This window comes from Hydra vulgaris, chromosome 08 (assembly GCF_038396675.1).
Source record: "Hydra vulgaris chromosome 08, alternate assembly HydraT2T_AEP".
Lineage (NCBI taxonomy): Eukaryota > Metazoa > Cnidaria > Hydrozoa > Anthoathecata > Hydridae > Hydra > Hydra vulgaris.
This window is the reverse complement of record NC_088927.1, coordinates 31,984,217-32,009,676: the sequence shown is the minus strand read 5'-3', so window position 1 is coordinate 32,009,676 and position 25,460 is coordinate 31,984,217. Positions and strand designations below refer to the sequence as shown.

General features: G+C 26.0%; 1 protein-coding gene across 2 annotated transcripts in view; it reads left to right on the top strand.

The window, feature by feature from the left end:
- Positions 1–25,263, top strand: part of LOC101236730 (multiple epidermal growth factor-like domains protein 10) — a 130,626-nt gene extending 105,363 nt beyond the window's left edge. The window contains exons 12-21 of one of the 2 annotated variants that reach the window (XM_065803432.1): positions 5,695–5,823; positions 6,955–7,083; positions 18,126–18,257; positions 20,343–20,477; positions 20,576–20,716; positions 21,074–21,211; positions 21,325–21,465; positions 21,890–22,028; positions 22,137–22,186; positions 24,502–25,263. In XM_065803432.1, coding sequence (XP_065659504.1) covers positions 5,695–5,823; positions 6,955–7,083; positions 18,126–18,257; positions 20,343–20,477; positions 20,576–20,716; positions 21,074–21,211; positions 21,325–21,465; positions 21,890–22,028; positions 22,137–22,186; positions 24,502–25,148 — 1,781 coding nt within the window. In that variant the 3' untranslated portion in view covers positions 25,149–25,263. The remainder of the gene's footprint in view (positions 1–5,694; positions 5,824–6,954; positions 7,084–18,125; positions 18,258–20,342; positions 20,478–20,575; positions 20,717–21,073; positions 21,212–21,324; positions 21,466–21,889; positions 22,029–22,136; positions 22,187–24,501) is intronic. The other variant, XM_065803433.1, reaches the window with a different exon arrangement.
- Positions 25,264–25,460: the final 197 nt, after the last annotated feature.

Below are 25,460 nucleotides of genomic sequence, written 5' to 3'. Positions count from 1 at the left end.
TATTACTACTCAAACTTGTTTTTTATTACCTATAACTGGAGTTTTTATTATTATTACTTATTATTATTTATTATTGTTGCTCTTTATCATTATAATCTACTTTTCTTTTATTGCTATATCTTAATTAGGTATATGATAATCTTATATGTTAAATAAGTATATAAAAAAAATTAAATATATTTTGTTTTAGATATGTCAAACTTCTTATTTTAATATTATTACACAAAATTTTCTCTTTAATTATTGTTCTTTTTTTTGTTTTTAGTTTTTCACTCAGATGTTTCATAAAATTAGTACTTGTACTATATGTAAATATTTCATAAAATGTAAAGTCTATATCAGAATACATTTGATTTGATTTGAAAAACTTATTTTAACTTGTCACAAATTATTGTACACGCCTTGAATGTAAAGAAAAATGAGAAAATGTTTTCTAAATTTGCAAAATCAACTCCACTCAAAAAGGGAAAAGGCCACAAAATGAGACTATGATGGATGCATTTCAGCAAGCATGTAAATGGCTTAAAGCAATGACAGAATAACACTCAGCCAGTTTTAAAATAAATTTATAAAATTTATGGTCAAGGAGGTGATGATAAACGCTTCTTAAAGAAGCTGTTAAAAGATAATTTTGGATCTCGTATAATCTTCTAGGACAGTTCAAAAGGCGTTAACATTATAGCATATAAACATGGTTGTATTCCAAAAGGGTTAAGACTATTTTTTGAGTAGTTTAATTTTGGGAAGTCAAAAATTCAAAAAGATAGTATCGGGTATTGTAAAAGTCATTACTATTTAAAACACAAATTGTGAAAGCTATTGCTGTTACAAAAATACCAGTTATTTGCACTTGTAACATTTCTGGGTGGTTAAATAACAAATTGTTTAAATTGAGGTTTGAAATCTTATTCAGCAAGATTACAAAATTTAAACAGACATCACTGTCATAACCAGTAGATCAATTGTTGAAACAGTTTAGTTCTACATTTCCCCTTTTCATAGCGGACAATGTTGATCATAATATTTTCTGAGATAGTCATGGAGCATTCCATGGGATGGATATCATTGCATCTACCATATCTAGGATAGATCACTTAATTAAAGAAATAAAATTAAATTGACCCAGTAGACTTTTTTTAACAGATGAACTGACGAAAAAAGCAGTAAAGTACTGATCTCTGATAACACATATCCAAAACTTAGATTGTATTAAAAAAAATCTTTAAAATATAGCGTTCAATTATTGTTTCTTTATGTCTTACTGTTGAGTCTATCAGTGGGCGTTCAAACTATGATAAAAATGGTAGTCAGTTCTAACAATTGAAACTTCAATGAGAAAGGTAACTTAAGAGGAGGCTAAGGAGCTCGCCTCCAAGCATTTTGAATTCAGTCAGATTGCAGGTATTAAGTTGTTTATTATTCTGTTCAACAGAAAAGTTAATGACACACTTTCAGAGATGAGATACAATACATATATAAACAAATGGCTGCACCTGTCTCAAGAATTGTATCATCAAAGCTACCATCTACAAATAGGGTGCTATGTTACTTCAGTTTACAAATGTACCTACAGGTTTAGTGGTAGAAAATGTTAGCTAGTTGTTGCTTAAATCTGTTGGAATCGGATTGGAAAATTGTGAATTAGAAAATGGCACCTATTATGACTGTCCAGGTAGCTAGTTTTTTCTAATGGCCTCTTATGATCTATACTTAGAGTAAATATATTAAATTATAATTTTAGATTAGGCATATCTATATTTTTAATAATCAACTGAAATTTAATGCGTGCTTGAAATTTAGCAAAACAAATTTATAGCTTTTAAAGTGCTGTTATGCGCTAACATCATTTTTAGAACATTGCACCTAAGGGAGTTCTTCACCTAATAACATATCACTAATGACATGCTTTATGACATGCTTTATGCGTGGGGATCAAGCTATGTTCATGTCAAAAAAAAAGCCTTGCATTTCAACATTGAAATATTGTAATATTGTTTCAATTTTTAAAATATAGATATTATTTTAAAATTTTAAATTTAAGATGTGTATCAGTATAAATTAGATAGAAATCGCCACAATTGTTGTAAACAACATTGTACAGTCTATAAAAAGCCACGTTCGGCATTATAGGCTAAAAATTAGCCATTCTTAATTAAAATTGCTTATATAATTAACATTTATCTTTGATTTTATATGAAAATGAATTAATAAATGACAAGTACTATTTGGATTTGGTTTTTATATTCAATATTTTGCAAAAAAAAGCCCTCAGATATTCCAATAAAGTATTTGTAAAGTTTATGTTGATCTGTAGACCAGATAAAAAAAAGTCATAATTTACATAGAAGTTAATCTTTTTTTATTTAAAACTCTGATGTTGCTACTAATCAATCACAGCAGAAGTATTATCTAGCACAATAGCTTTATTATCTAGCACAATAGCTTTCAAATAGCATTTGTCTAATGCTGTATTTTATTTTTAGTGCCTTGGCTGCTATTGTAATTTTTGCCTTATTTTTTAATTTCAATATGCACTAAATATTTCTTAGAAAACGGTTTTCTTTCTACTTTAAAAGTTAAGTGATGTTTTACTTTTCTTTTTCTATTAACAATAAGTTCAGCATAGTTACCATATCCCAATATATGTGTTAATGTATTTTTGTCTTTTTTACTACCAACTTCAATGCCTTTCAATCGGATATCTCCTGAATAATTATTATTGTTAATTATAGTTAAAATACATTTGTATAAAATGATTAAAAAACGGTAGTTGATTTTTTTTTTCATGCAAAAATCAACTACCGTTTAATATAAATAACAAAATTTGAAGTCATAATTAAGAAAGTGATGTTAGAGCTAACTCTTTTATTAAAAATTAATTATAGTTCTGACAAATTTAAAAAAAATTTTGATATTACATTTTTTTATACATAAAGTTTAATGTTAATTCATTTATCTTTAAAAAAATTAAATTTTTCTTTGATTATTCTCATGTAACTAACAACTTTGTTTGAATTAACTCGAAATTTAGTGGAAAAATTAATAAATACAGAAATTGTTAATTTTTTTTTTAACTAAAGATGCTTTTTTAAAAAATGTTCTATGTATTCTTATAAATATAGAATAATTTTAAAGAATGCTAAATATATAATTAATGCAGCAGTAGACTGGTGGTAGTACACCTAGCTCATAAACAAGTAGTTGAAAGTTTAAATCCACTCTACACCTTTGGAAATACCGCACTTACCTTGTTTCTCTTTTCGTGATAGCTGATTGTCTAATAAACCTTGTTTAACAAGTGTAAACAAGATTCATTAGACAATAAGGTATCCTTAAAATCAAATTTTAGTTTTGAATGTTGTTTAACTAGGCTTATGCTTCAAAGTTTAGATGTGAAAGTTGCAAATAAATTTTCCAATCATCAAATTGCTGTGCCAAAAGGCCATTGCTTTTTATTTGTTATGCAGTAATTTCTAATAATTTCTCATGTTTAAGAGCTTTTCGACAACTTTACCTTTTTTGATGCAAAATTTACAACAGTATTATTAGCATATATAATGACTTGATAATTTCTTTTCCGTTATAAAATTTAAAAAAAAATGATAATTAGGAGTGGTTTGAAGATGGATACTAAAGGCTGAGTAAATAGCTTTTGACAGGTCTAGGAATACAGCAACAACCATGTTTATTATGTTAATCTCTCTTCTGATTCTGATTTTCGCTTGTTAGTCTTTCTTAATATTATTCATAGTTGTGCAATAGCTAACTTTGTGGAATAATGGTTATGAAAACCAACTTGGTCACTTAAAGCATTCTTTCTTATTAACCAAGGAGCAAGCTGTGTTCTGCCTTCCATTTTTTGTGAAAGTTTAGATAAAATGGCAATCTATTTTTTCTAAAAAGTTCTGGACTCTTTGATAATTTTTGTCATCATCAAAAACTAATCTTTTTATGTGTTTTATGGAAACACCTCCATTAAACTATGTTATGTTTTTTTGTTGTTTTAGAATTTTTTTTTTTATAATGATAAATAAAATGAAGCCAACAATGATTTACCAAAAGATACAAGGGTTTATTGAGTTTTCAGTCAGAAAGTTTTTGTAATGATTTCTTTTGAGCAGTTCACTAAATTATTGGAGAATAGTTTGAATATAGAAAAAAAATGAAATTGTTGTTTAAGTTTGTTTTTCTCACATAATCAAGTTTTGTTTTATTATACTTTCACTATATATAAAAATAAATAAAATAGAAATAAAAATATTAAAGTGTAATTTTATTTAATTTAATATATGCATAAATTAGTGTATGCATATATTATTTTCCTTATACTTTCTTGTAGTTTAAATCTTTTATCTTGTACTTCAGACCCTATTATTGCACAGTTACTACTACCTCATAGCTGACTGATTCTTTTTGTGATTTTTGAAATCTTTATGATAGTCCTTGGGCTTTCGTTATTTGCCTTTTTGCTGACACTTGTGACTCCTACATAATTTTCTGGATCTAGGTAGATATAGAAGCTCTTATTCCTTGTTGTCAGTTTTGAGTCAAGTCTCATGATTAGAATGTTTCCATTTTCAACCTCTACAAATCCTTTATTCATCCTTGTATGGAATACTGTTGTAATATTTGGGATGGTTCTTCTAATGATGTCTTTTCTTTTCTAGACAAGGTCCAAAAACGTTTTGTAAATGTGGTTAAATCTGCCATGCTAAGACAGGTTCCCATTTTAAAAAAAACCACAAAAATGTGAAATAATTGACTAAAATAGTGTTTGTTTTTAAATTCAGAATGTTTTTATTTTTTACTTTTTTTATTGTTTAATTTTATTTAAGAACATGTGCCCTTGTACATACATTAAACGACTGAAATAGGAAGAAGATATAGGAGTGTCACTACATTAACAGAGGGCTTTGTTTTGGGCAGGAAATCTATCAATTAAAAAATTTCTATATTACCCTTTAATCAGTGTTCTATATTAACTTTTTAAAAAAACACAATTTTCAGATTTTATCAGGAAAGTAAAAGATGACCAAGCAACGATCTCTCTCTCTCTCACTCTATACATAAATAGATAGATAGTTTTATAAATTGTTGCATTTAAGAGTACGGAAGATAAATATGATTCTTTTGACAACAAATACGTCACTTTTAATTACTTTTGACTTTTATCCAACATTTCCGTGTTGTTATAAAGTTAAAACCATTAATTTAATTGGAATCTAATCATTTTTTAAAAAAATTGCAAAAACACAAATTTAATTAACCAGAATGTTTTTAAAAACATTCTGAATGTTTTTTTAACTGTAAATCATACACAGAGTGTTGCTACATCAACTATCTTTTAGTCTGCTGCTACAAGGGAGTTTTGTTACATGGACTATCTTATAGCCTGACTTGCAATGGAGTGCTGCTACATCAACTATCTTATAGCCTGACTCGCAAGGGAGTGCTGCTACATTGACTAAGGGTTTGGTTGGGGCAGGCAGTCTATCAAGTAATTAAAAAAAAATTCCGGTCTTGCATTTTAATTTTTTTTTATGTCAACAAAATATAGAAAAATTTTCTGACAACCAGTTAGGAATTATATGTATATATATATATATATATATATATATATATATACATATATATATATATATATATATATATATATATATATATATATATATATATATACGCACACATTTTTAGTATGCAATGGCTCATATTGGGGTAAAGATTGCAAGATGTCTTGTCTATGTGTAAATGATGCACATTGTGATTCACAAACCGGCTCTTGCACGTGTAAACCAGGCTATCATGGAAAGCATTGTGAACTTGGTAACAATTTTAATTTAAAAGTGTTAAGGTTTATTTTTATCAAAAAAACATTTTTAATGTCTTGAATTTTGGCTTTGAATTTATAAAATTTATAAAATTTAAATTAAACTAATTCATACTATTTTAATTTTAGATTAATTTATTTAGATTTAATAACATAAGATCTTGTCTCTGTATGGATTTCTCTTCAAATGTTTTGTTGAATAAGCTAATAATTTGCTAATTAAGTGTCATTATATGACCAAGTATTTTTAATTGTGTGTGGTACTAGTGTTTACAATACTTCTTAATTGTAGATCTTTTTACATCCAAAATTTTTGTCAAAAATAAAACAATTTTTTAGAAACTGAAACTTAAAACATGTTCAACTAAAATTTACTTTTTTTAAGAGAAAAAAGACAAATTTATAAATAAAAAATTTTACATAAAAAAGACTGAACAACCTTTATCTTTTTACTCTTCTTTATATTGTTATAATGTTTGAGCTATTTCTTTTAATAAGGCTTTCACTCTTTTAGACAAAGTCCAAAAATACATTGTTGTTGGACCTGCTCCATATGCTATCCTAAAGCCTCTGTCTATTAGTTGTAAAGTCACATCTCTTTACTTTTTCCATAAATACTGCTCAAGCAAGCTCTTATCACTTGTTTAATCAAAACTCATTCTTGCATAATTCCTCATTCAGCAAAGTTACTTCCCATGCTATAGCACCAAGCTTCAGTAAAAAGTTGCATACTTTTTACTGTAACTCTTTTTAAATTTCTGACATGCTCAAAAAAATGTTATTTATATAATTTTTTTCCTCAAACATTAGCGCATTGGAATTCCCTACCATTTTCATATTTTCCTAACTCATACAATTTCAATTTTTTAATTTTTCTGTCAACTGTATTGTTGCTCTTTAATTGCATTTATCAAATTCATCAAATGCTTTTCAATTCTTAATTAAATATAAAACTTAATTTAATTTTTAATGAAATGCTCATTAATTCTCTTCTATGTTCTCTTTCTTGATCTCACCAATTTCATTTTAATTTAATCAATTTCAAAACATTTCTTTTGTCCAAATGTTAATATAACTTTTTTTAAAGATCTCAGAACTTTTTGAATATAATATTAATAAATCTTTAGAATGTGTTTCTGGTAGATTTGGTGATAAATGTTTATCAAGCTGCTCTTGTGTTGATCGTAGTGTTTGCCATCACATCACTGGAAAATGTAATTGTACTGAAGGTTGGCAAGGTGATACATGCAACAAAAGTATGTACATTTTAATAAACATCAAAAAAATTAAATTTATAAAACTGTTTTTATCTCAATTTTTGTCTGTCTTTTTGCAAAATCTCTAGCTGATTGGAGCCATAAAATATTGAGAGCACCATTTTTATCTCTGCAGGGTTAGGGTTAAACCATAAATAAATAGTTTTTTCAATAAAAATGTTTGTAATATTTTCAACTATTTTTTATTCTATTATAATATTTTATTTATTTGTTTTAATTTTTTTTTTAATTAAATGAATTAATCATTACCCTATCAAACTTTTAATTTTTTTAACATTTTTTAGCGTCTTTTATTCCAGCCAGTTATTCTGGTCCAGATATTCTTCACTGTTTAATAGTCTACATTTTATAAACCCTTTTAGAATCAAATAGCTTTAAAGCAATCCTAAGAAATTCAAATTTTTTGTATGCATGTTGAATGTTGAAGATTAGTAACAATCACTTATAAAACAATAATAAAAAAAATCTTAGGTTTCAGAGCTCAGGTTCCTAATAATCCTAAAATCTAACCGTAATTTATTTATAGATAACTGCACTGGAATGTACATACATCAACTGACTTAAATAGGGCAAGCATTAAAGGAGTGTACAAACATTGTTTGGACAGAAAACCTACTAATTTAAGAAAAAAAATTTTTTTATTTTTTAAACTTTCTCCAGTCTGGTTTATTAGTGTTCAATTTAAAACTACAGTTTATTTAGTTTTAGATTGAAAAACTTTTTGAAAACCATGCAACCATGATACTCAAATTTCAATATAAAGTACTTGACATAATTTATAATAATATCTATTAAATGACTTAGCAATAATGAACTGAATAGTAGATTTCATTGATTCATATATATTAGATGAGTGATACGGGTCATTGTAAATATGTTCCCTAGCGACCATTTCTATACTAATTTTTTATATGGTTTTTTTACTTCAATATTTTTTGGTAAACAGTTGAAAAATAATATATTTAAAGACCTTGGCTATGGGTTAACAATTTATGTTCCATACTTTAAACTTTTTGTTGTAAACTTCTAATAATTAACATGGGGAAAGAGGAAGCATCTTAATTTTTTTTTTTTTTTTTTGCATACTTAGTGCTAATTAGAAGCCTCACCCTATTTATTAATTTCAAAAGAAAAAGTTTGAATGTAACATTTGTGTACACATTGGAGAAAATTGTCTCTTTACTGTATTAGATGTGTAGATTTAACAATGTAAACACATTAATAGCATAAATATCTTTAACATAGACTTCTCCCAGTGTTTTTCAAAATTTAAAGCTTTTATAAAATTTTGACTCTCCCATTATGACCCCTTCAATGAGTTAAATTGCACACCCTTTTGCCTAGCTCTTTTTTTATAAGTAATTCATTATATAATTAGATAATAATTTGAAAAATTATGACACATAAATATAAATATGCTATGCTTTTTAAAGTTGTAACAAAATGATAAAGATCGATATACCTATATATGCTTTTAAGATTTTTCACAAAGCTTTAAAGCAAAATATACACTTTCACATAATAGACAAATACATGCTTATAAAAACTTTTTTTAATTAACTAAACAGCTATAAAAATTCTTTATTAAACAAAGACATTACATTGCATGATGGCAAAAAAATTACTTAAAACAATGTGTTAAAAAGTTTAAATAGTCAAATATGACCTAGTAATTACTCAAACTTACTTAAAAAGAACAATTTAAAAAGACAGAATATATAAAAAATAATAGAATATATAAAAAATATATGCCTGCTTTATTTTTCTCAGTAAAACTTAGAATATAGACTGTAGTTGCTTACAATAGAACAACAGTCCAAAGTATAGAATAAATAACTGTCCAAAAAAGCAAACAACTCAAAGTTGCATAAATAATACACAAAAATTTTTTCACTTTATATATAACAATAATTTAATGTAAATATATAACAAAAGATGGCAAATTTTCTTATTGAAATAAAAAAAAAATTAAACCAACAACAAAAAGCATTCATATAAATTTCTGTTCAAACATAGTTTTTAATATTTACTAATAACATCCCTTAATAAAAGTTTACTCAACTTTTTTTAATCAATGGTTTTATATATGCTAAACAAAAAACCATTAAGGAACCTAATTACAAAACCATACAAAATATAGATATTCAAAATAATCTATTAGTAGTCTAAAATAAGTAAAAAATGTAGAAGTAAAAGAATATGTTTAGAACATAATTAATAAATTTATAAAGAGTAAATCCATTATCCAGATTGTTGAAAAAAAAGTACCTTACTCAAAAAAGTTTAATCTCACAAAATATTATTTAGATCTTAAAAATCATAAACGATTAAACAATATTTAATAAAGATATATATATATATATATATATATATATATATATATATATATATATATATATATATATATATATATATATCAGGGTAGATCATTGAAAAAATTTTGACTTTGGATAGTGATAATTTGTTGCTCCTGAATAATGTGAAGTAGATTGGAAAAAAATATTTTGATTTTTTTAATCTCTTCCTTTGCCACCAGGGGGCACCATAAATCACCATATTTGTATATTTTTATGCTTTTTATCATTATTTAATTACATGGCAATTTAGTTATAAAATTTAACCTTGAGTAGTACAAGTTGTTTCTCGTGAAAGGTAAAAGTTAAATGGGAAAAAAAAAGCTAACTTTTTTTTATCTTCATTTGTTGCTAAAAGACATTATTTTACCATATTTGTGCATTTTTAGGCTTTTTTTATTGTTATTAAATTACTAAGTAGTTTTTGTTCTAAAATTATTAAATTTTATTTTCGATTGTGATAAATTGTTACCATTAAATGATATAACAAAAATAGAAAAGTAATCAAGTTTTTTTGGCATTTTTTTTCCTTTGGGGAACTTATATTGTGCATTTTTAGGCTTTTTATTGGTATTTAGGTATTGATATTTGGTCATATTTTTTTCATTGTTTTCTGAAATAAAACTGTCTGGATTTATAAACCAGTTTTCAATTATAAACTTATTAACTATTCAGTGATTTAAACTAGCATTTTTAAATTATTATTATTTATTTATTTTAGGCATTTTTAGGCTTTTCTTATCATTTTAATTTACATAGTAATTTACTATTTATTACTATATAAATTATAAAGTGGTTCTAACATTTTTCTAAATTATTTTTATTTATTTATTTAAAAAAAAATTGTTGAAAAATTTACTATTTATGAGTATATAAAGATTAGTATACTATTATTATGTAAAGATTATGTATATTATTAATATTATATAGATTACTAATATCCACATATATATCAAATAAATGAACTTTTGTATATGATTTATTGAATTTAAATCTATTTTTAGATTTTTGTTTTGTGCATTGACAAATAGCAGTAAAGACATAATTACTGAGGAACATATCACATTGATTGAAGAACCTCCTTCAATTTTTCTCGGTCATATTTCTCCGTCAAGTTCATCATCAACAAATATCAAGAATGCTGTTATAGATTTTTTTGATTAAAACAAATTATCACTTGATAATGTGTTAGCTATTGGCTCTGATGGAGCTAATGTAAATACTGGTGTGAACAATGGTGTTATAAGGTTGCTGGAACTGCATTTGGGCTATCTAGTTTAATGGTTAGTGTGTATGTTTCATATCAATGAACTACCATTGAGAAATTTAGTATTGCATTTAGATGGTACCACTTCAGAACCTACTGTATTTAGTGGCAACATTGGGAAAGCATTTGCAAATTGTCACGAGTTTCAAATTTTCAAATTTAATGTCAGACAGAATAACTTAACAAATGTTCTACATGAGATTGTGACAAATTATATTAGCAAAGATTGACAGTATCTTTATAACATGTGCAAGTCAATAGAAATAGGTGAGGTGAAAGGAAGTCTAAAAAAAAAGCCAGACCCATTGGTTCATTCTCAATGGCTGTCAACAGCAAATCAAATCCATCATTTGTATGTTGCAAGCACTCCTCCTTTAACCGAGCTTGTAATACTTACTGATTACATTCTTTAAGGTGTGAACACCTGTGTGGTTCTTTATAAAACTGGAGCCTCATTGCATAGGGGCAAAACACTTGTGGCGCATAATTCAATTCTTTTGCTTCTTTTCTGAAAGCTATCGACTTATTAATGATTATCGACTTATTAATGATATCGGCTGATTAATGCATTCAAAGAAATGCATATTATGGTGACCCAGAAAATATTTTTACATCAATGTTGATGGATGAACGAAAAGAAATAAGAGGCTAGAAGAATTAGATTTGTGAGGCGATGCACAGTTTCAAATTCTACAGAAGTAAGAAAATTCAAAATTTCTCTTCTAAACTTTGATTCAATTGATTACTTTAGTCTTGTAAATTGGCAGGAACACCCTAGGACTTCACCACCATGTTAAAAAAGATAAGTGATGGTTTCATTGAAAATGCAGTACAAAATGTACAAAAACTGATTTTCCGTGCCATTCTCAAATTGTAGAAAGATATGTTCAAATGGTTACAAAAGCAGCCGCATCTGTATCTGAAAAAATGAGAAGAGGCAGATACATTAGAGCAAAACTTTTATCTAGAAAGTATATTCCACACTTTGCTTCAAAAAATAATTGGAATATGTAGGATTAATTGATCAATAAACTTTTTTTTTCATAGAACTGCTTTAAATAAGTACTATAAAAAGTACATATAAAATGGCATTTAAAAAAATTTGTATTGCTCATAAGAAATTCTTCTAGTGCTAATGTAATCGCGCTACTGCATAAAGTTTTGAGTTTTATATCTTAAAAGTTTGACTAGAAAAAAAACATAATTATTGCATTTTTTGTAGAGCAGAAACTTATATATTATATATTGTAATATCAAAAATGGCTGTTTTTCAATTAGACAGCGGCAAAGGAAAGAAAAAATAATTTTAGTTTTTTATTTTATTTTAATGATATTTAGATGTTAGAACAACATTATTTTGCTATCCAAACAAATTTGAATGAAAAAAGTTCAATGATGATCTACCCTAATATATATCAGGGGTGTACTGTAATGGTCGCCCGGTAGCACAGATCAACTCGTTTTCACCAAGGGCGACTGCAATTTTAAAAATATTTAGATTTTATTCCTTGCGATTATTTAAAAAAAAAATTTAAAAAGTAGTTAAAGTAGCATACACTTTGTTTAACAATGAGTTAAACAAAGTGTATACTACTAATAAAATAATTCAATAAAATAATTTTTTTTTTTAACTTTGTCAAACAAACTTAACAAAATAAAAAACATTAAGATACACGTGAGAAATCATTATTAGAACGCAATTAATGATGCACATGGAAATTCTTTTTTTCTAAAAAAAAAAAAGAAAGTATAATGAAAAAAATGTTTTAAACTAAATTAAATTTAAGATATTCCTAATCATGCTTATCATGTATGAATAAGGATAAAATATTGTCTCCAATGTTATTTTATCCTGTAATCTAAAGTTATGTTCTTATTCTATTCAGTTCCGAGGACCTATTTTGTGGAAATATTTTCAGCATATTGTTAATATTACAAATATTTCCGCAATTTAAATCTAAATTAAAACGTTATTTAGTACTTACGGATTTTAATATAGCAGATTTTGTCTATGGTAATTATAGTAAAAAAATTTAAACTAAATTAGCACCATAAATTTAAAAATCTAGATCATTTAACAAAAAGAGTAAAATTAAATAATATTAAGAATATCAATGTCTTTATTAGACTTTCATTGAAAATATTTAATCTTCTGTTTTAGTTGAGTATTAATACAGTAGTGGGTCAGTGGTTAGTAGTGGGCCAGTGGTTAGTTGTGGGTCAGTGATTAAAGAGACTTCTTTAATGCTCTTATTTTTTATGTTTATCACCAGATGAAAAGAAAGAAGATAATACCAAAAAATTTCAGGACAATTATATATTTTCTTTTGTTAGATTATGAAAGTATTGTTGTAAATATATTAAAGCTACAACAATTTTTATCATAAATATATAGCATTGAGCATTAATTTTAACTAAATTAAATTTAATTGAAGATTTAGAGGGAATAATAAAATGTTTTTTTTAGATATAAAAGGTTTCTTTGCAGTTTTAGCATTCAACATTTTTGCTTCACGTAATGAAACCTTTGTAAAGATTGACAAAAACAAACAATACAATACCCATATTGACTACAAAAGAAATGACAACACATCTTTAATTTAGTTAATTGATTTACTTTTAAATAAACCGTTTCTTATTAGGCATATTTTAGTAGTCAGATGTTCAAATTTTTTTCTTCGTTGTTTTCACCCGAGAAAAAATACAAAAAAAACTTTTACACTGGACTACTGATTATCATAGCGGGCAACTCAAATGAGAAATAAAAACTGTTTAAGGAAAAAACCCGGTGTACTCTGTGTAACCTGGTGTACCCAGTGGGAAAAACAATTTTTGTTAAGGCAGTTACCCTTACGGCAATGTGTACAGGTATTTTGAAATAAATTTTTTTGAAATCACCTGTAACTCAAATATAAATATATCCAGAGGATATATTTACATTTGAGTTGCAAATCAAACTGTAAATATATCCAGAGGATATATATGTTAGCATGGTCCTTAAATACATGTATTTTTGTTAAGTTGTATGGGAACCACCGTAAATATTTTCTAAATAATAAAAGAATATTGAAATTAAAAAATTTTGAAAAATAAAGTTTTTAGGGGTAGCTCAAGACTCATGAGATCAGTCTCTAATATTCTCAAAAAAAATATTCTTTAAAAGTATATTATGTTGGTTCTCCAAAGAAACAAAGTTTTATAAAAATTTAAAAAGTCATAATTTTATAAAAAAAATTTATTTTAGATTTCCCTGCCTAGAAAATGACATATTTTTTAACTAAAAATGAAAAATATACATTTTTACAAAAAAAATTTATTATAGTTTTTTTTCTTCGTGTTTTTTAAAATCTTTTAGTTATTTTTTAAACCTCTCAAAATATTTTTTATTTCAGTATTGTTATAAATAAAACACATTTATGGAGGTTCCCACACAAATGATCAAAAATACATGTTTCAAGGACCATGTATATATATATATATATATATATATATATATATATATATATATATATATATATTATATTTATATTTACAAGGCAGCAAGCAACCAATATTAAGTTTGGAATTACTAGGAAAAAAAGAATAGAGTTAAGGATCAAGGAAATGGTTGACAGAAGATTTGAAAAGTTGTAGGTTGTATGAGGCAGGAAAAAATGAAGATGGAAAAGATTTCAAAAAGGTTAAAGTGCGAGGGGAAATATTATGTAAATAAAAGCTTTTAGAGCATGCAAGGACAGATACAATTTAAGAATGAGACTTTGCTGAATGACAATTTAAGCGAGAGTGAGTTTTAGTTGATGGAACTAGAGATGATAGCTTCTTCAGCAAGCGAAATGCAAGTTTACAAAAATGTGAGAGAGGCTCAAGCTTGGCAGATTGGATCCAACTATATTTACAATGTATTTTTTGACCTTGTCTAAAAGAGAAAGAAAATCATTAAAAGAACCAGTTCAAATATGACAACAGTATTCAATACAGGGGCAAATAAGAGATATGTAGAGTTAAAGAATGGAATCAGAAGTAAGAAAATGACAAGCACGATTAAGAAAAGTATATTTAGTTTAATTGATTGCTAAATCAGATGCTGATTTAACAATCAGTTGTATATATGGTTTCCATGATAAATCAGTAGGTAGCAATAATCTAAAAAGATATAAAGAAGCGGACTGAGTGAGAGAGTTGCCATTCATTAATATAAGAATGTCGACAGTATTGCAATTATTGTTTGCTTTTTGTTTGAGTTTTTTTGGAGCTAAAATTTACAAGCTACTGCAAGTCCTAATCTGTTACAGAAGTAAGATCAGATTCAAGATCGACTGTCGAGGCTTGTTTTAAGATCAGCTGATAACTTTTTGTTAAAACAGGAGTATAAAATGTAATATACTAACATAAAGCAAGCAAAAAAGATTTGAAGCTGCTTAAAAGGTTGCAGACAAAGTTAAAGATAACCATAAAATCATGGTTTCAGCTCAAACTATCTGAAACAGAATCCGAGAGCAAGGATTTTATGGTAGATTTTATGTCACAAAAAACCCTATTTGACTCAAAGACATGAAACGAAGACTATTATTGAGAAGACAATTGAATACTGGAAGACAGTAATTTGTACCGATGAATCCAAATTTAACCTAATCTCATTGGATGGACAGCAAAAAGTTTGGAGAAAACAAGGCAAGGCATACAAATTGAGTTGCATGAGAGGAACAGTAAAACACGGTGGTGGAAACTTCATGATGATACATGATTCCCGAGATGCTACAGATATTAAAAATATATCAATACAATCTATGGAAAAAAGACAACTTTCTATTGATAAACTGATTGTGCAAGGTTAATGGTAAACGGCACCAATGTTATGCTAGGAATGCATGATGGTGTTTAAATGAAAATAGAAGACCTTCAACCAAATGCAGACTATATTCATTGTAATGCTCATAGTTTGAATCTAGTGATAAATGGTATAAAACATATTCCAGAAATATCTACTTTTTTTTGCAAGTGCGCAAGAAATATATATTTTTATTTGGTTTAAGCATAAAAGATGGGATGTATTGTCTTTTTTTACTGATGAAAGTAAATAAAAACACTCAGTCTCAATGAAAAAAATCTCTAAATATGATGAGTTGCATATTACACGTATTACACTCAAAAAAGTGTGTTCTGATGTGTGTGTGTGTGTGTGTGTGTGTGTGTATATATATATATTTATATATATATATATATATATATATATATATATATATATATATATATATATATATATATATATATATATATATATATATATATATATGCACACACAGTATTAGTCTCTATTTGTATAGACTAATATTATCTTTAAACATATTACAATTAAAGTTGTCTTTTTCTATTTATTTAAACAATCACCAGTGAAAATATCCCTTACCTTTTAATCTTTTGAGATTTTTGGCCAGGTGAAAATCAACTTGAAGATTTTTTGACATACAAAAAGTTCTTTTAAAAGCTTAGGTATAGATTTTTTTACTCAGAAAATTTTTCATACAAAAGTCACTGGAAAGAAAAATTTAATGAAATGGAAAAGAGTTTAAATGATTGGAAGAAATTTAAGTTATCTCTTAAAAGCAGAAAACTAGTAATAAATAGCTTAATAATTTCAGCTTTAATATTTAATTAGCTTGATAATTCCACAGATATTACACTTCGCTTTAATTGTACTCTTGCCAACAAAAGGCAGGTTGCACCTATTAGAGGCTAAAAGTAATAACTTTTTATGGAACAGCAAGATTTGAAAGTTAAAGAATTCATACAACAGAGTATTAAAAAGGGAAGAACTGGAATGATAAATCTTACTATCAAACTTAAAGCAATTCAAGTGCTATGGGGCTCCAAAGCTCATAATAATACTCTAAGCAGACCTTGGAAAGAAGCAATGCTTTATATATTAAGTTCTCATAGAAATTCAAACCAAAATAAACAAATTTTTGAAACAAATTTAACTCAGCTAAATAAGTTTCTGCCATTTTATGCTCAGCTGTTAATAAATCGGTTTAAAATAAGAAAATATGCATAATGTTCCCATTTATGATGTTGAAGAAATTTTAAATTAACCTCTGTTTTTTAATAAACTTATAAAAAAAAATTTTTAATTTTTTAATTCCAATACCAGTACACCTTAATTACAATTTTGTTTTAGTTGCAGATATTACAAAAACTTTACAACTGGAATTCTTTGATCATAGCACAACAGGCATATCTGAGGAAGACCTGAGTGAACTTATCACTACCCTACCTATTTATTGGAAAAATAAATTTTTACAAGAAGCGCAAAGATATAACTTTAATAAAGCTCCTTTTTTCATAGCTAAACAAAGGACAATATGAATGCAGAAACCATACTGTATTAATACTATACAAGTTATTGAATAAACCAAAAAAAGATCTGATTTATAAGTATAATAACTGGGCCTCAAACTACAGTCATAGTATGAAAAATTTAAATAATGGCGACTAGAACATTTTTTTTCAAAAATTATATAATAGAATTACAAACAACAAAGCCTGAAATCGCTTTTAAAATAGCTCATTTTTTATTACCAGCATAAAAAGTTGTTTAATATAAAACTAAGATGCTAAAAAATAAGTCCGCAATTCAATAAAAAAGATGGCTACATACAAAGAAAGACTACATCGCAAAAAAGTGTAACCTTTAGTACTTTATTTACTTGATATTTTAGATACCCTAATGAATATCCTCGTTGTAATAGTTTGAAATTTATTTTATATGCACTGTGCATGCGGGTCAACAAGAGTTTGGTAATATTTTATTAGAAACTCTTCTTAAAGAAATATATTTTAATAGGATGACAAGTTGTCAAGAAAATAAAACTTTTAGCAAAAAACATTTGCTTCAGAAGTTTAAAAGTAAAGCTAAAATTTTATTAGAGAAAAAATGTAATATAATCAGAAATCTAAACAGATGCAAAAAGTATGATGAAATAAGAAGTATTTTTAATAAAAAATGAAATATAAACTTGGTAGATTATATACATAATTACTTTAACTTAAAAGTTTGTTATTATTTTAATTTTTAATTCTTTTGGTTGTTATGTTGTCTTTTATTACATACATACTTCAACGGAATCTTAAAAAAATAATTGTAATTTGTTTATATGTTTTTTTCTGTTTTTTTTTTGGTTTTTTTTTTTTGTATATGTATTCGATGGACATCTTTGTAAACAGTTTATATTTTTTACAGTATTTTATATATCCTTGTAAATTTATAAGGGTTTCAGTATGGCAATTAGCTGGATGAAGAAATAAAATCATTTGTATAACCTTAATGCCTTACATAAGATTGCTTGGTATTTTTCTTTTTTATATTAACGATTTTTTATTTTGAGTATTATTTTAAATTTTAGTGTGTAGCCAAGGAAGATATGGACTTAATTGTTCAAAAGTCTGTAACTGCAGTAATGGTGGTGAGTGCCACCATATATCTGGTTCTTGCCACTGTGTCCAGCCAGGATGGAAGGGTGAAAGATGCAGTGAAGGTTAATTAGTTATAATATGTATATTTTAAACATATAAGAAAAATAAAAATATTCAGGTCAAGAATGATTTATTTATGTTTGTCCAATTTTTTTCATAGATATTATTTTAAAGGTATTACGCATTTTCACACTAAATTTTTTTCTGAAATTCCAAGAATATATTTTTTTTAATTCTATGTTTGAATGAAATGAAAAACAGATACTAAAAATGAAAAGCAGTTTTTCTTTATCAGCTCTAGGTGTTTAGATATTTTGAATTAAGTTTTGTATTAAGTTTACAGTTCTACCTCCATTATTTAAAGATATAATTCACATATACAAGCAGCAGTTGGAATTAGTGATGGCATTTGGCTATGTTGACCTTAAAGTCTTTGATGATGGCAAAAAGACTAGGTTCGGTTTCTGTAATCTATGTATTTGTCATATTCTCAGAATACCAGTCAGTTAGTTACAGAAAAATCTACCAGGTGGAGTTTAACAAGCAAAAAAAAAAGGTAGTCACTTCGTTTACAGTATGGATACCATACTGTAAATGAAGTGAACTTCAACTACAGTTAAGATTAGTATGTGAGTTGTTGCCATGTGGAATAGATAAAGTTGGTGTTGTGTGATATTTTTGTTTCAGAAAGTGTTGTTGTTAAGTTAACCTAAAATGTACTGTGTTTTAGATTGTTGTAGTATTTTAGTTGTTATACCTAGTAAAATGAGTTCAAGTAGAAGAAGTTGTGTGAATTGCCCTGATGTGTTTTGCTACAAATGCAGAGAATATATGTTAAAAGGAAACAGAAAAACAGTCAATGGCTTGTAAAGAGTGGTTATCTTGAATACTTTGGTGTTCTTAGTCTTGGTGATCATAATAAAACCTGGGCCCCACATCAGGTCTGTAAAACTTGTACAGAATATTTACAACAGTGGACTACCGAGAAAAATAAAAGTATAAAATTCTGCGTTCCAATAGTTTGAAAAGAACCCCAAAACCATTTCAATGGCTGTTCTTTCTGCCTAGTGAATATTATTGGAATCAATCAAAGCAACTATAACAAGTCAACTTATTCTGATTTAGTCTTTTCAAGATGACTGATTCTTCACTCAGAGGAAGCGCCAATCTTAATGTTTCTCCAGCTACCAGAGCTCTATAAGGATGAATATTATCCTTCTGTTCACCTTCCTGATACTACTGAATGAAGACTGATTATTATTTAATCTCTCTAATAGTGTACTTAGGCAATAATAACTAATTTTTGTAGCGATTTTTATTCAGAAACCTTACTAAATATCTAGTTACCGATGTGGCTCGTTATTAGCAACCAAATATTATTTTTGTTATAAAAATTACTGTAATTTTTGTTAATTACTGTTCTGTGTTGATTTGATCAGAAATTGTTGATATCAGTTTAGTAAGTTAAAGATTTTTCTAGCATTGTTTTAGTAGATATTTACTTGAAATTAATGTATTATCACTCAACTACATATCGTACCAAAATGTGAAGCTAATAGTGAATGTAAAATGTGAAGCTCTCTACCTCTACAAATCTCTTAATTGTCCCTTTATGGAATACTGTTGTCATTTTGGGGCTGATTCTTCTAATAATACTCTTTCTCTTCTAGACAAGGTGCTAAAATGCATTGTAAACATAGTTGTACCTGCATTATTTGCTTTTGAACCTCTTTTCCATAGTCATAAAGTTAAAGGAGGTAGTGTAGTGGTTTTTCATGATGGTATTTTTTTTTTTTAAAGTCTTGAAAAATTTTAATGCTATATTAAGTACAATTAAAAACCATTAAAGGACTCACAGTAATAAAAATGAAGGACTAATAGTAATATAAAAAGTATTAACTTGTATTACATGAATAAGTCATACATTATTTGTAATACAATAAAAGTTAAGTAATAAACAACACTTCAGCTGTTGTTATAGCAACTGGTAGTATAGCAACAGCTACTACAGTTACTAAAACTACAGCTACTACTTATTTAATATGTAAATTTAGTTTAAAACAGTTTAAAATGATTTGTTTTCTGATTAACAGACTAGTTATACTTAAGTTTATTTAATTAATTAACTAGATGATTTTTTTTTTTAGTATGTGACCAATGGAAACATGGATTAGACTGCCAAGAAGATTGTTCTTGTTTTCCTAGGAACACTCAATCTTGTGATCCTAAATCTGGAACATGTACTTGTAAACCTGGATATATGCTTCCATTTTGTTATTCAAGTAACTTTATTTTTTCATTTACTCTTTTTTGTTGTTTAAATTTTGTTTTAGAAACTTTTTGAACTAAATATTTTTAATGCTTTTGTTGTTTTATATAGTTTGTACTACCGGTACTTGGGGTTTCAACTGTTTTCACCCATGCGAGTGTAATGCATCTAATTCTGAAAACACTGCATGTGATGCTGAAACAGGACAATGTGAATGTCTTGCTGGTTATAAAGGAAGACAGTGCAATCAAAGTATACATTTACAGTAATATTACTTTAAACCTGAAAATATTAAATGAAATTGATTTGAAAAGACTTACAAATATATTTGAAAAAAATCATTCATCAATATTTTATATGCAAATTTTTATATTTACATTTTTTTTTTTTTTTCTTTATATTAATTTTTATTATTTTTCTTTTTTAATAATTTTGTTTACTATTATTTATTTTGATATTGGTAATATTTTGTTTTTCAGTAAAAAGGTTTTTTGTCAGTGATAAATAAAATATACTAAATAATTTTATTATGCATGATTTTTTTTGAATATTTTTTTAAAAAAGTTTGTCAGTTAAATAATCATTGTATATTTTTTTTGTCAATGGCAGTTTGTGAAGGAAATTTTTTTGGTAAAAAATGCCTTGATCAATGTGTCTGTAACTTCACTGGTATGTCAGGATTATGTGATCGTGCTTCTGGAAGATGTTTTTGTAGTTCTGGTTTTTTAGGAATACTATGTAATGAAAGTAAGTACACCATAATGTTCTTATATTTATTTTTATAGTCATCATAAAGCATGTTTAAAATCATTTTCATAATTATTCACATAGTAAATTATTATTCTCAAAACTCTGTTTAGCATGTGCAGATGGTTTTTGGGGTTTCAACTGTTCTCTGGCATGCGACTGTAATGCATTGAATTCTAAAAATGCTACATGTGATGCTGAAACAGGACAATGTGAATGTCTTGCTGGTTATATAGGAAGACAGTGCAATCAAAGTATAGCTTTTAAAATTTTATAATATTAAAACTTTTTAAATAAACTTAAATATATATTATTATTAAATATATTTGAAAAAAATTATTTATCAATATTTTGTATTTAATTTTTTATATTTTCATTATTTATATTTTTCTTTGTTTATTATTATTTGTATTAGTAATAATAATATTTTGATTTTTTAGTAAGAATTTTTTTGTCAATGATAATTCAAATATACTAATTAGTAATACTATACAAAATTTTTGTTGATATTTTTAATAAAAATTTTTATTTACATAATCATTATATTTTTTGTCAATGGTAGTTTGTGTAGTAAGATTTTTTAAATTACCAAAATGTTTTTTTTAGTTTTTATTAAACAGATTTTTTGATATTTTCTGATTTATTCTAAAAACTTAAGAAAAAATATTTTTTTGACAGATTATAAAAAATCAAGCCTGTTCAACAAATATATACCAATCGGGTCATCTGTTATTGTATTGCTCATTATTCTTATTGGACTCATTACTTTTCGAATGCTCAGAAAGAGAAAGTTAATGAATGAAAAGTTTGATCAAAAGTATAAAAAATATTTTAATAGTTTTCTATTTACTCTTCTTTTTCTTTTTTTTTTTTTTTCCTATTTTGATATGTTTTAAATCATCATTTTAAATAATTTTTTTCTAAGGATAACCAAAGCACAAATGGATAATGACGGATTTGTGTTGAATGAATCAGGTTATTTATAATTAGTTTTACCAGTATTATTTATTATTGTCAGGTTATTAAATTATTTTAAGTATTTAATTTTGTTAAAATTTTGTTTCGATATTATTTATTAAAGAAGAGAAAAAAATGTATATAAATATCTAAAGTAGATATTACACAAATTAGTGAAATTATTACAGATATTCACAAATTAGTGAAATTTTTTGATGTGAATACATGGAATAATTAACTCAAAAAAAAAAGATAACTTGAAACAGAAGGGAGAAATTCAAAATTTATTTAAAACATATCTGTGCAAAAGTTTATAAACAAATGGAAAAATTTAAAATTGAGGTACTGTATGTGATTCTTATATATTTTTTTAACACAACACAATGGTATTCTGTTGGATACCCTTTAAATTTTATTACTGCTTGACAAACTCAAAGCATTGAGTCAACTAAGTTAATAAGAATTACTATCAGAATATTTTATTTAAAATTCTAAAACCATCTTAAATAAATCATTTTATTAGTCGGTTTTTTGCCTATCAATTGACAATCAAGATGTTTCTAAATATATTCTATAGGACTTAAATCTGGGCTTAAAGAAGGCCAGTCCTTTTTAAAATTTAGAAAATGCATGGTTCTTTGGATTTTGGGATCCCATATGCATTTGATGCAATGAAGTGGACTAATAGAATCAAAACTGAAAGATCCCCAAAACATTACATGCCACCACCATGTTTAACTGTTGGCATTTGATACTTATAAGCAAATCTTCCATCTTTTGAACATACTTAATACTACTGCTACCGAACATGCTAAACTTTAATTTGTCACTGAATAAGACATTTGACCATTCTTGACCATTTATCATTCAAGTCCAATGCAAATAATATTTTGAAAATTTCATTTGGGCGAAATGATTCTTTGATAATGGTAATAGTTTCTTGGCAGGGCGACGATTAAACAAGTTATACTGACACAGGCGGGATTTTGTAGTGTATATGGTGCACATAACACCATAATTTTTACTCAAAATAACATTTAATTTGACAGCACTTTTGTGAGGATCTTGTTTTAATGTTCTGTAGTTATCTTTGGCTTTTTTCAACATCTAGGTCTCTATATCTCTCATCTAGTTTGTTAATTGTTGGTTTAACCATATCATAAAGCTCAGAAATTTGCTTGTAAGATATCTTCTTTTCTAAATAATGTATTTTTAAACTTTTAAGTTTTTCATGGCATTTCTATGACTTATCCAATTTAGAATTTTAAGAACTTAAAATCTTCAGTAAATTAATTTTATATTAAAATAATTTTTTAAATATCTAAATATAACATGTATAGTTGCATATATTTTTCCTAATAAAATAAAGTTCTTGATAAAATTTCGATTTTTTTACAGAGCTGTTTATAAACTTTTGCACAATTATGTTTTCAATAAAAACCTAATTTCGTCTTTCTATTACTAGTCATCTTTTTAAGTCATAATTCAATGTCAATTATTCACATTCAATTATTCAATGTATTCACATCAGAGAAATAGTTAATAACAGTTTAATTTATTTTCAGTGAAAAGACAAAATATTATGACAGAAGACTTGATATTTTTTCCTTATAAAGACTTGCAAATTTTTTTTTATAAACTTTTACAAGCTACTTTATAATATATACCTATTATATGTACATATATATATATGTCTAAATATACATATATATGTCTTAATAACTCTGTTTAATTAAACATTTGCTTATTGAAAGTAGTCTAAATGAATTTTTCTGATCATTTCCATTTTTAGTTGTGCTAAAAAATTTGATTGCAAATTTTGAATGTTGCTATTTTTTTTATTTTTTTATTTTTTAAAAAGATTAAACTTTAATTAAAAAAAAAAATTGAATGTTACTTTTTCGAAATTTCTCCACTTTTTATATAACAAAATGCTTTTTAGTTATATAAAAATCTATAAAATACCTATGTAATGCATGCAGCTAGCATTTGTGTATTATTTTTATTTACATGTCAAAAAAAATATCTCACTCAAGCTTGTTGTTTGATGTGTGTACAAAAGCCCTTTCTATTCATTTTTATACATACATCCTTGTTTCAACATTGTGTCATTAATGACTAAACATTTACACTTTATATTTTTAATTCACATTATACACTTATAATTATATATATATATGTGTATGTGTGTGTATAGTAACAATATTTTTACAATATTCTATTTCATTTTACATACTTATGTGTTTCATTATAAAATTTTAACAAATATTTTTGTGCTTCAATTTTTATACATTTATAGGCATGAACTATTTTTATTCCTATTTTTTCATTAGCTTGTAACCCAATATATGATCTCACCTCAAAAAGTTCCTCTCATGATGACAAGGATTTCATGGTTGAAAATGAAAGTGACGATTATAGTGTTTTGTTCAAAAATAAAAAACATCAAAAAGTGAGCATTGATCGCCCAGGTTTGTCATTCAGAAAAAGTGACCAAGGAATAAATGTCAATGAGAACTTACTTTATGATGCGGTCAACCAAACTAATGAAGAAATTAATCAAAGTTATGATGTGCTGGACCGTGATAAAAATAAAAGAAAGAGTCAGATAGACAATTTAGAAATTAAAAATAATTCTTATGACGTGTTAAGTAAGAAATCAACAAATTTATACACTTCTTCTCCAGTCATGCAGAAAGATTCTAATACTAATGTTGATTCTGATCATTTATACACTTCTACTGCAAGTATGCAGAAAGATTCTGCTAAGAATGATTTTAGCGTTACTTCAAACATTAATTACTATGCTGTATCCAACTGTGCAAATGCAAATTCAATTTATGGAGATGCTAGTTTTGGTTGCAAAAGCACTACAAAAAAAGTCAAAAGCATGGCTAAACAAGATGAAAGGTTTTCCGACGGAGATAAAAGTAATGCTAAAAAAGATAAAAAATCTTCTAAAGAAGATAAGAAGTATTAAAAAACTAAAACTAAAAAACTTGCAACTTGTTTTTTTATTTGTTTGAAGAATTTGTTTTTATAACTTATGCATTTTAAATTTCATTTGATAATTTTATTTTTTGAATATAAATTTCAATCATTTGTTTTATATTTTTATTCAGTTTGATTACTCATTGCAATTTTTTTTTTTTTTGCTTTATCTTTCAACTTAGAAAATATTAGATATATATTATAAACTTATAGAATAAATAACCATAATATATTATAGACAATATATTTTTTTGTTAATTGTTAAAGAATTAATCACAGAGAGATATATTTTTATTATATT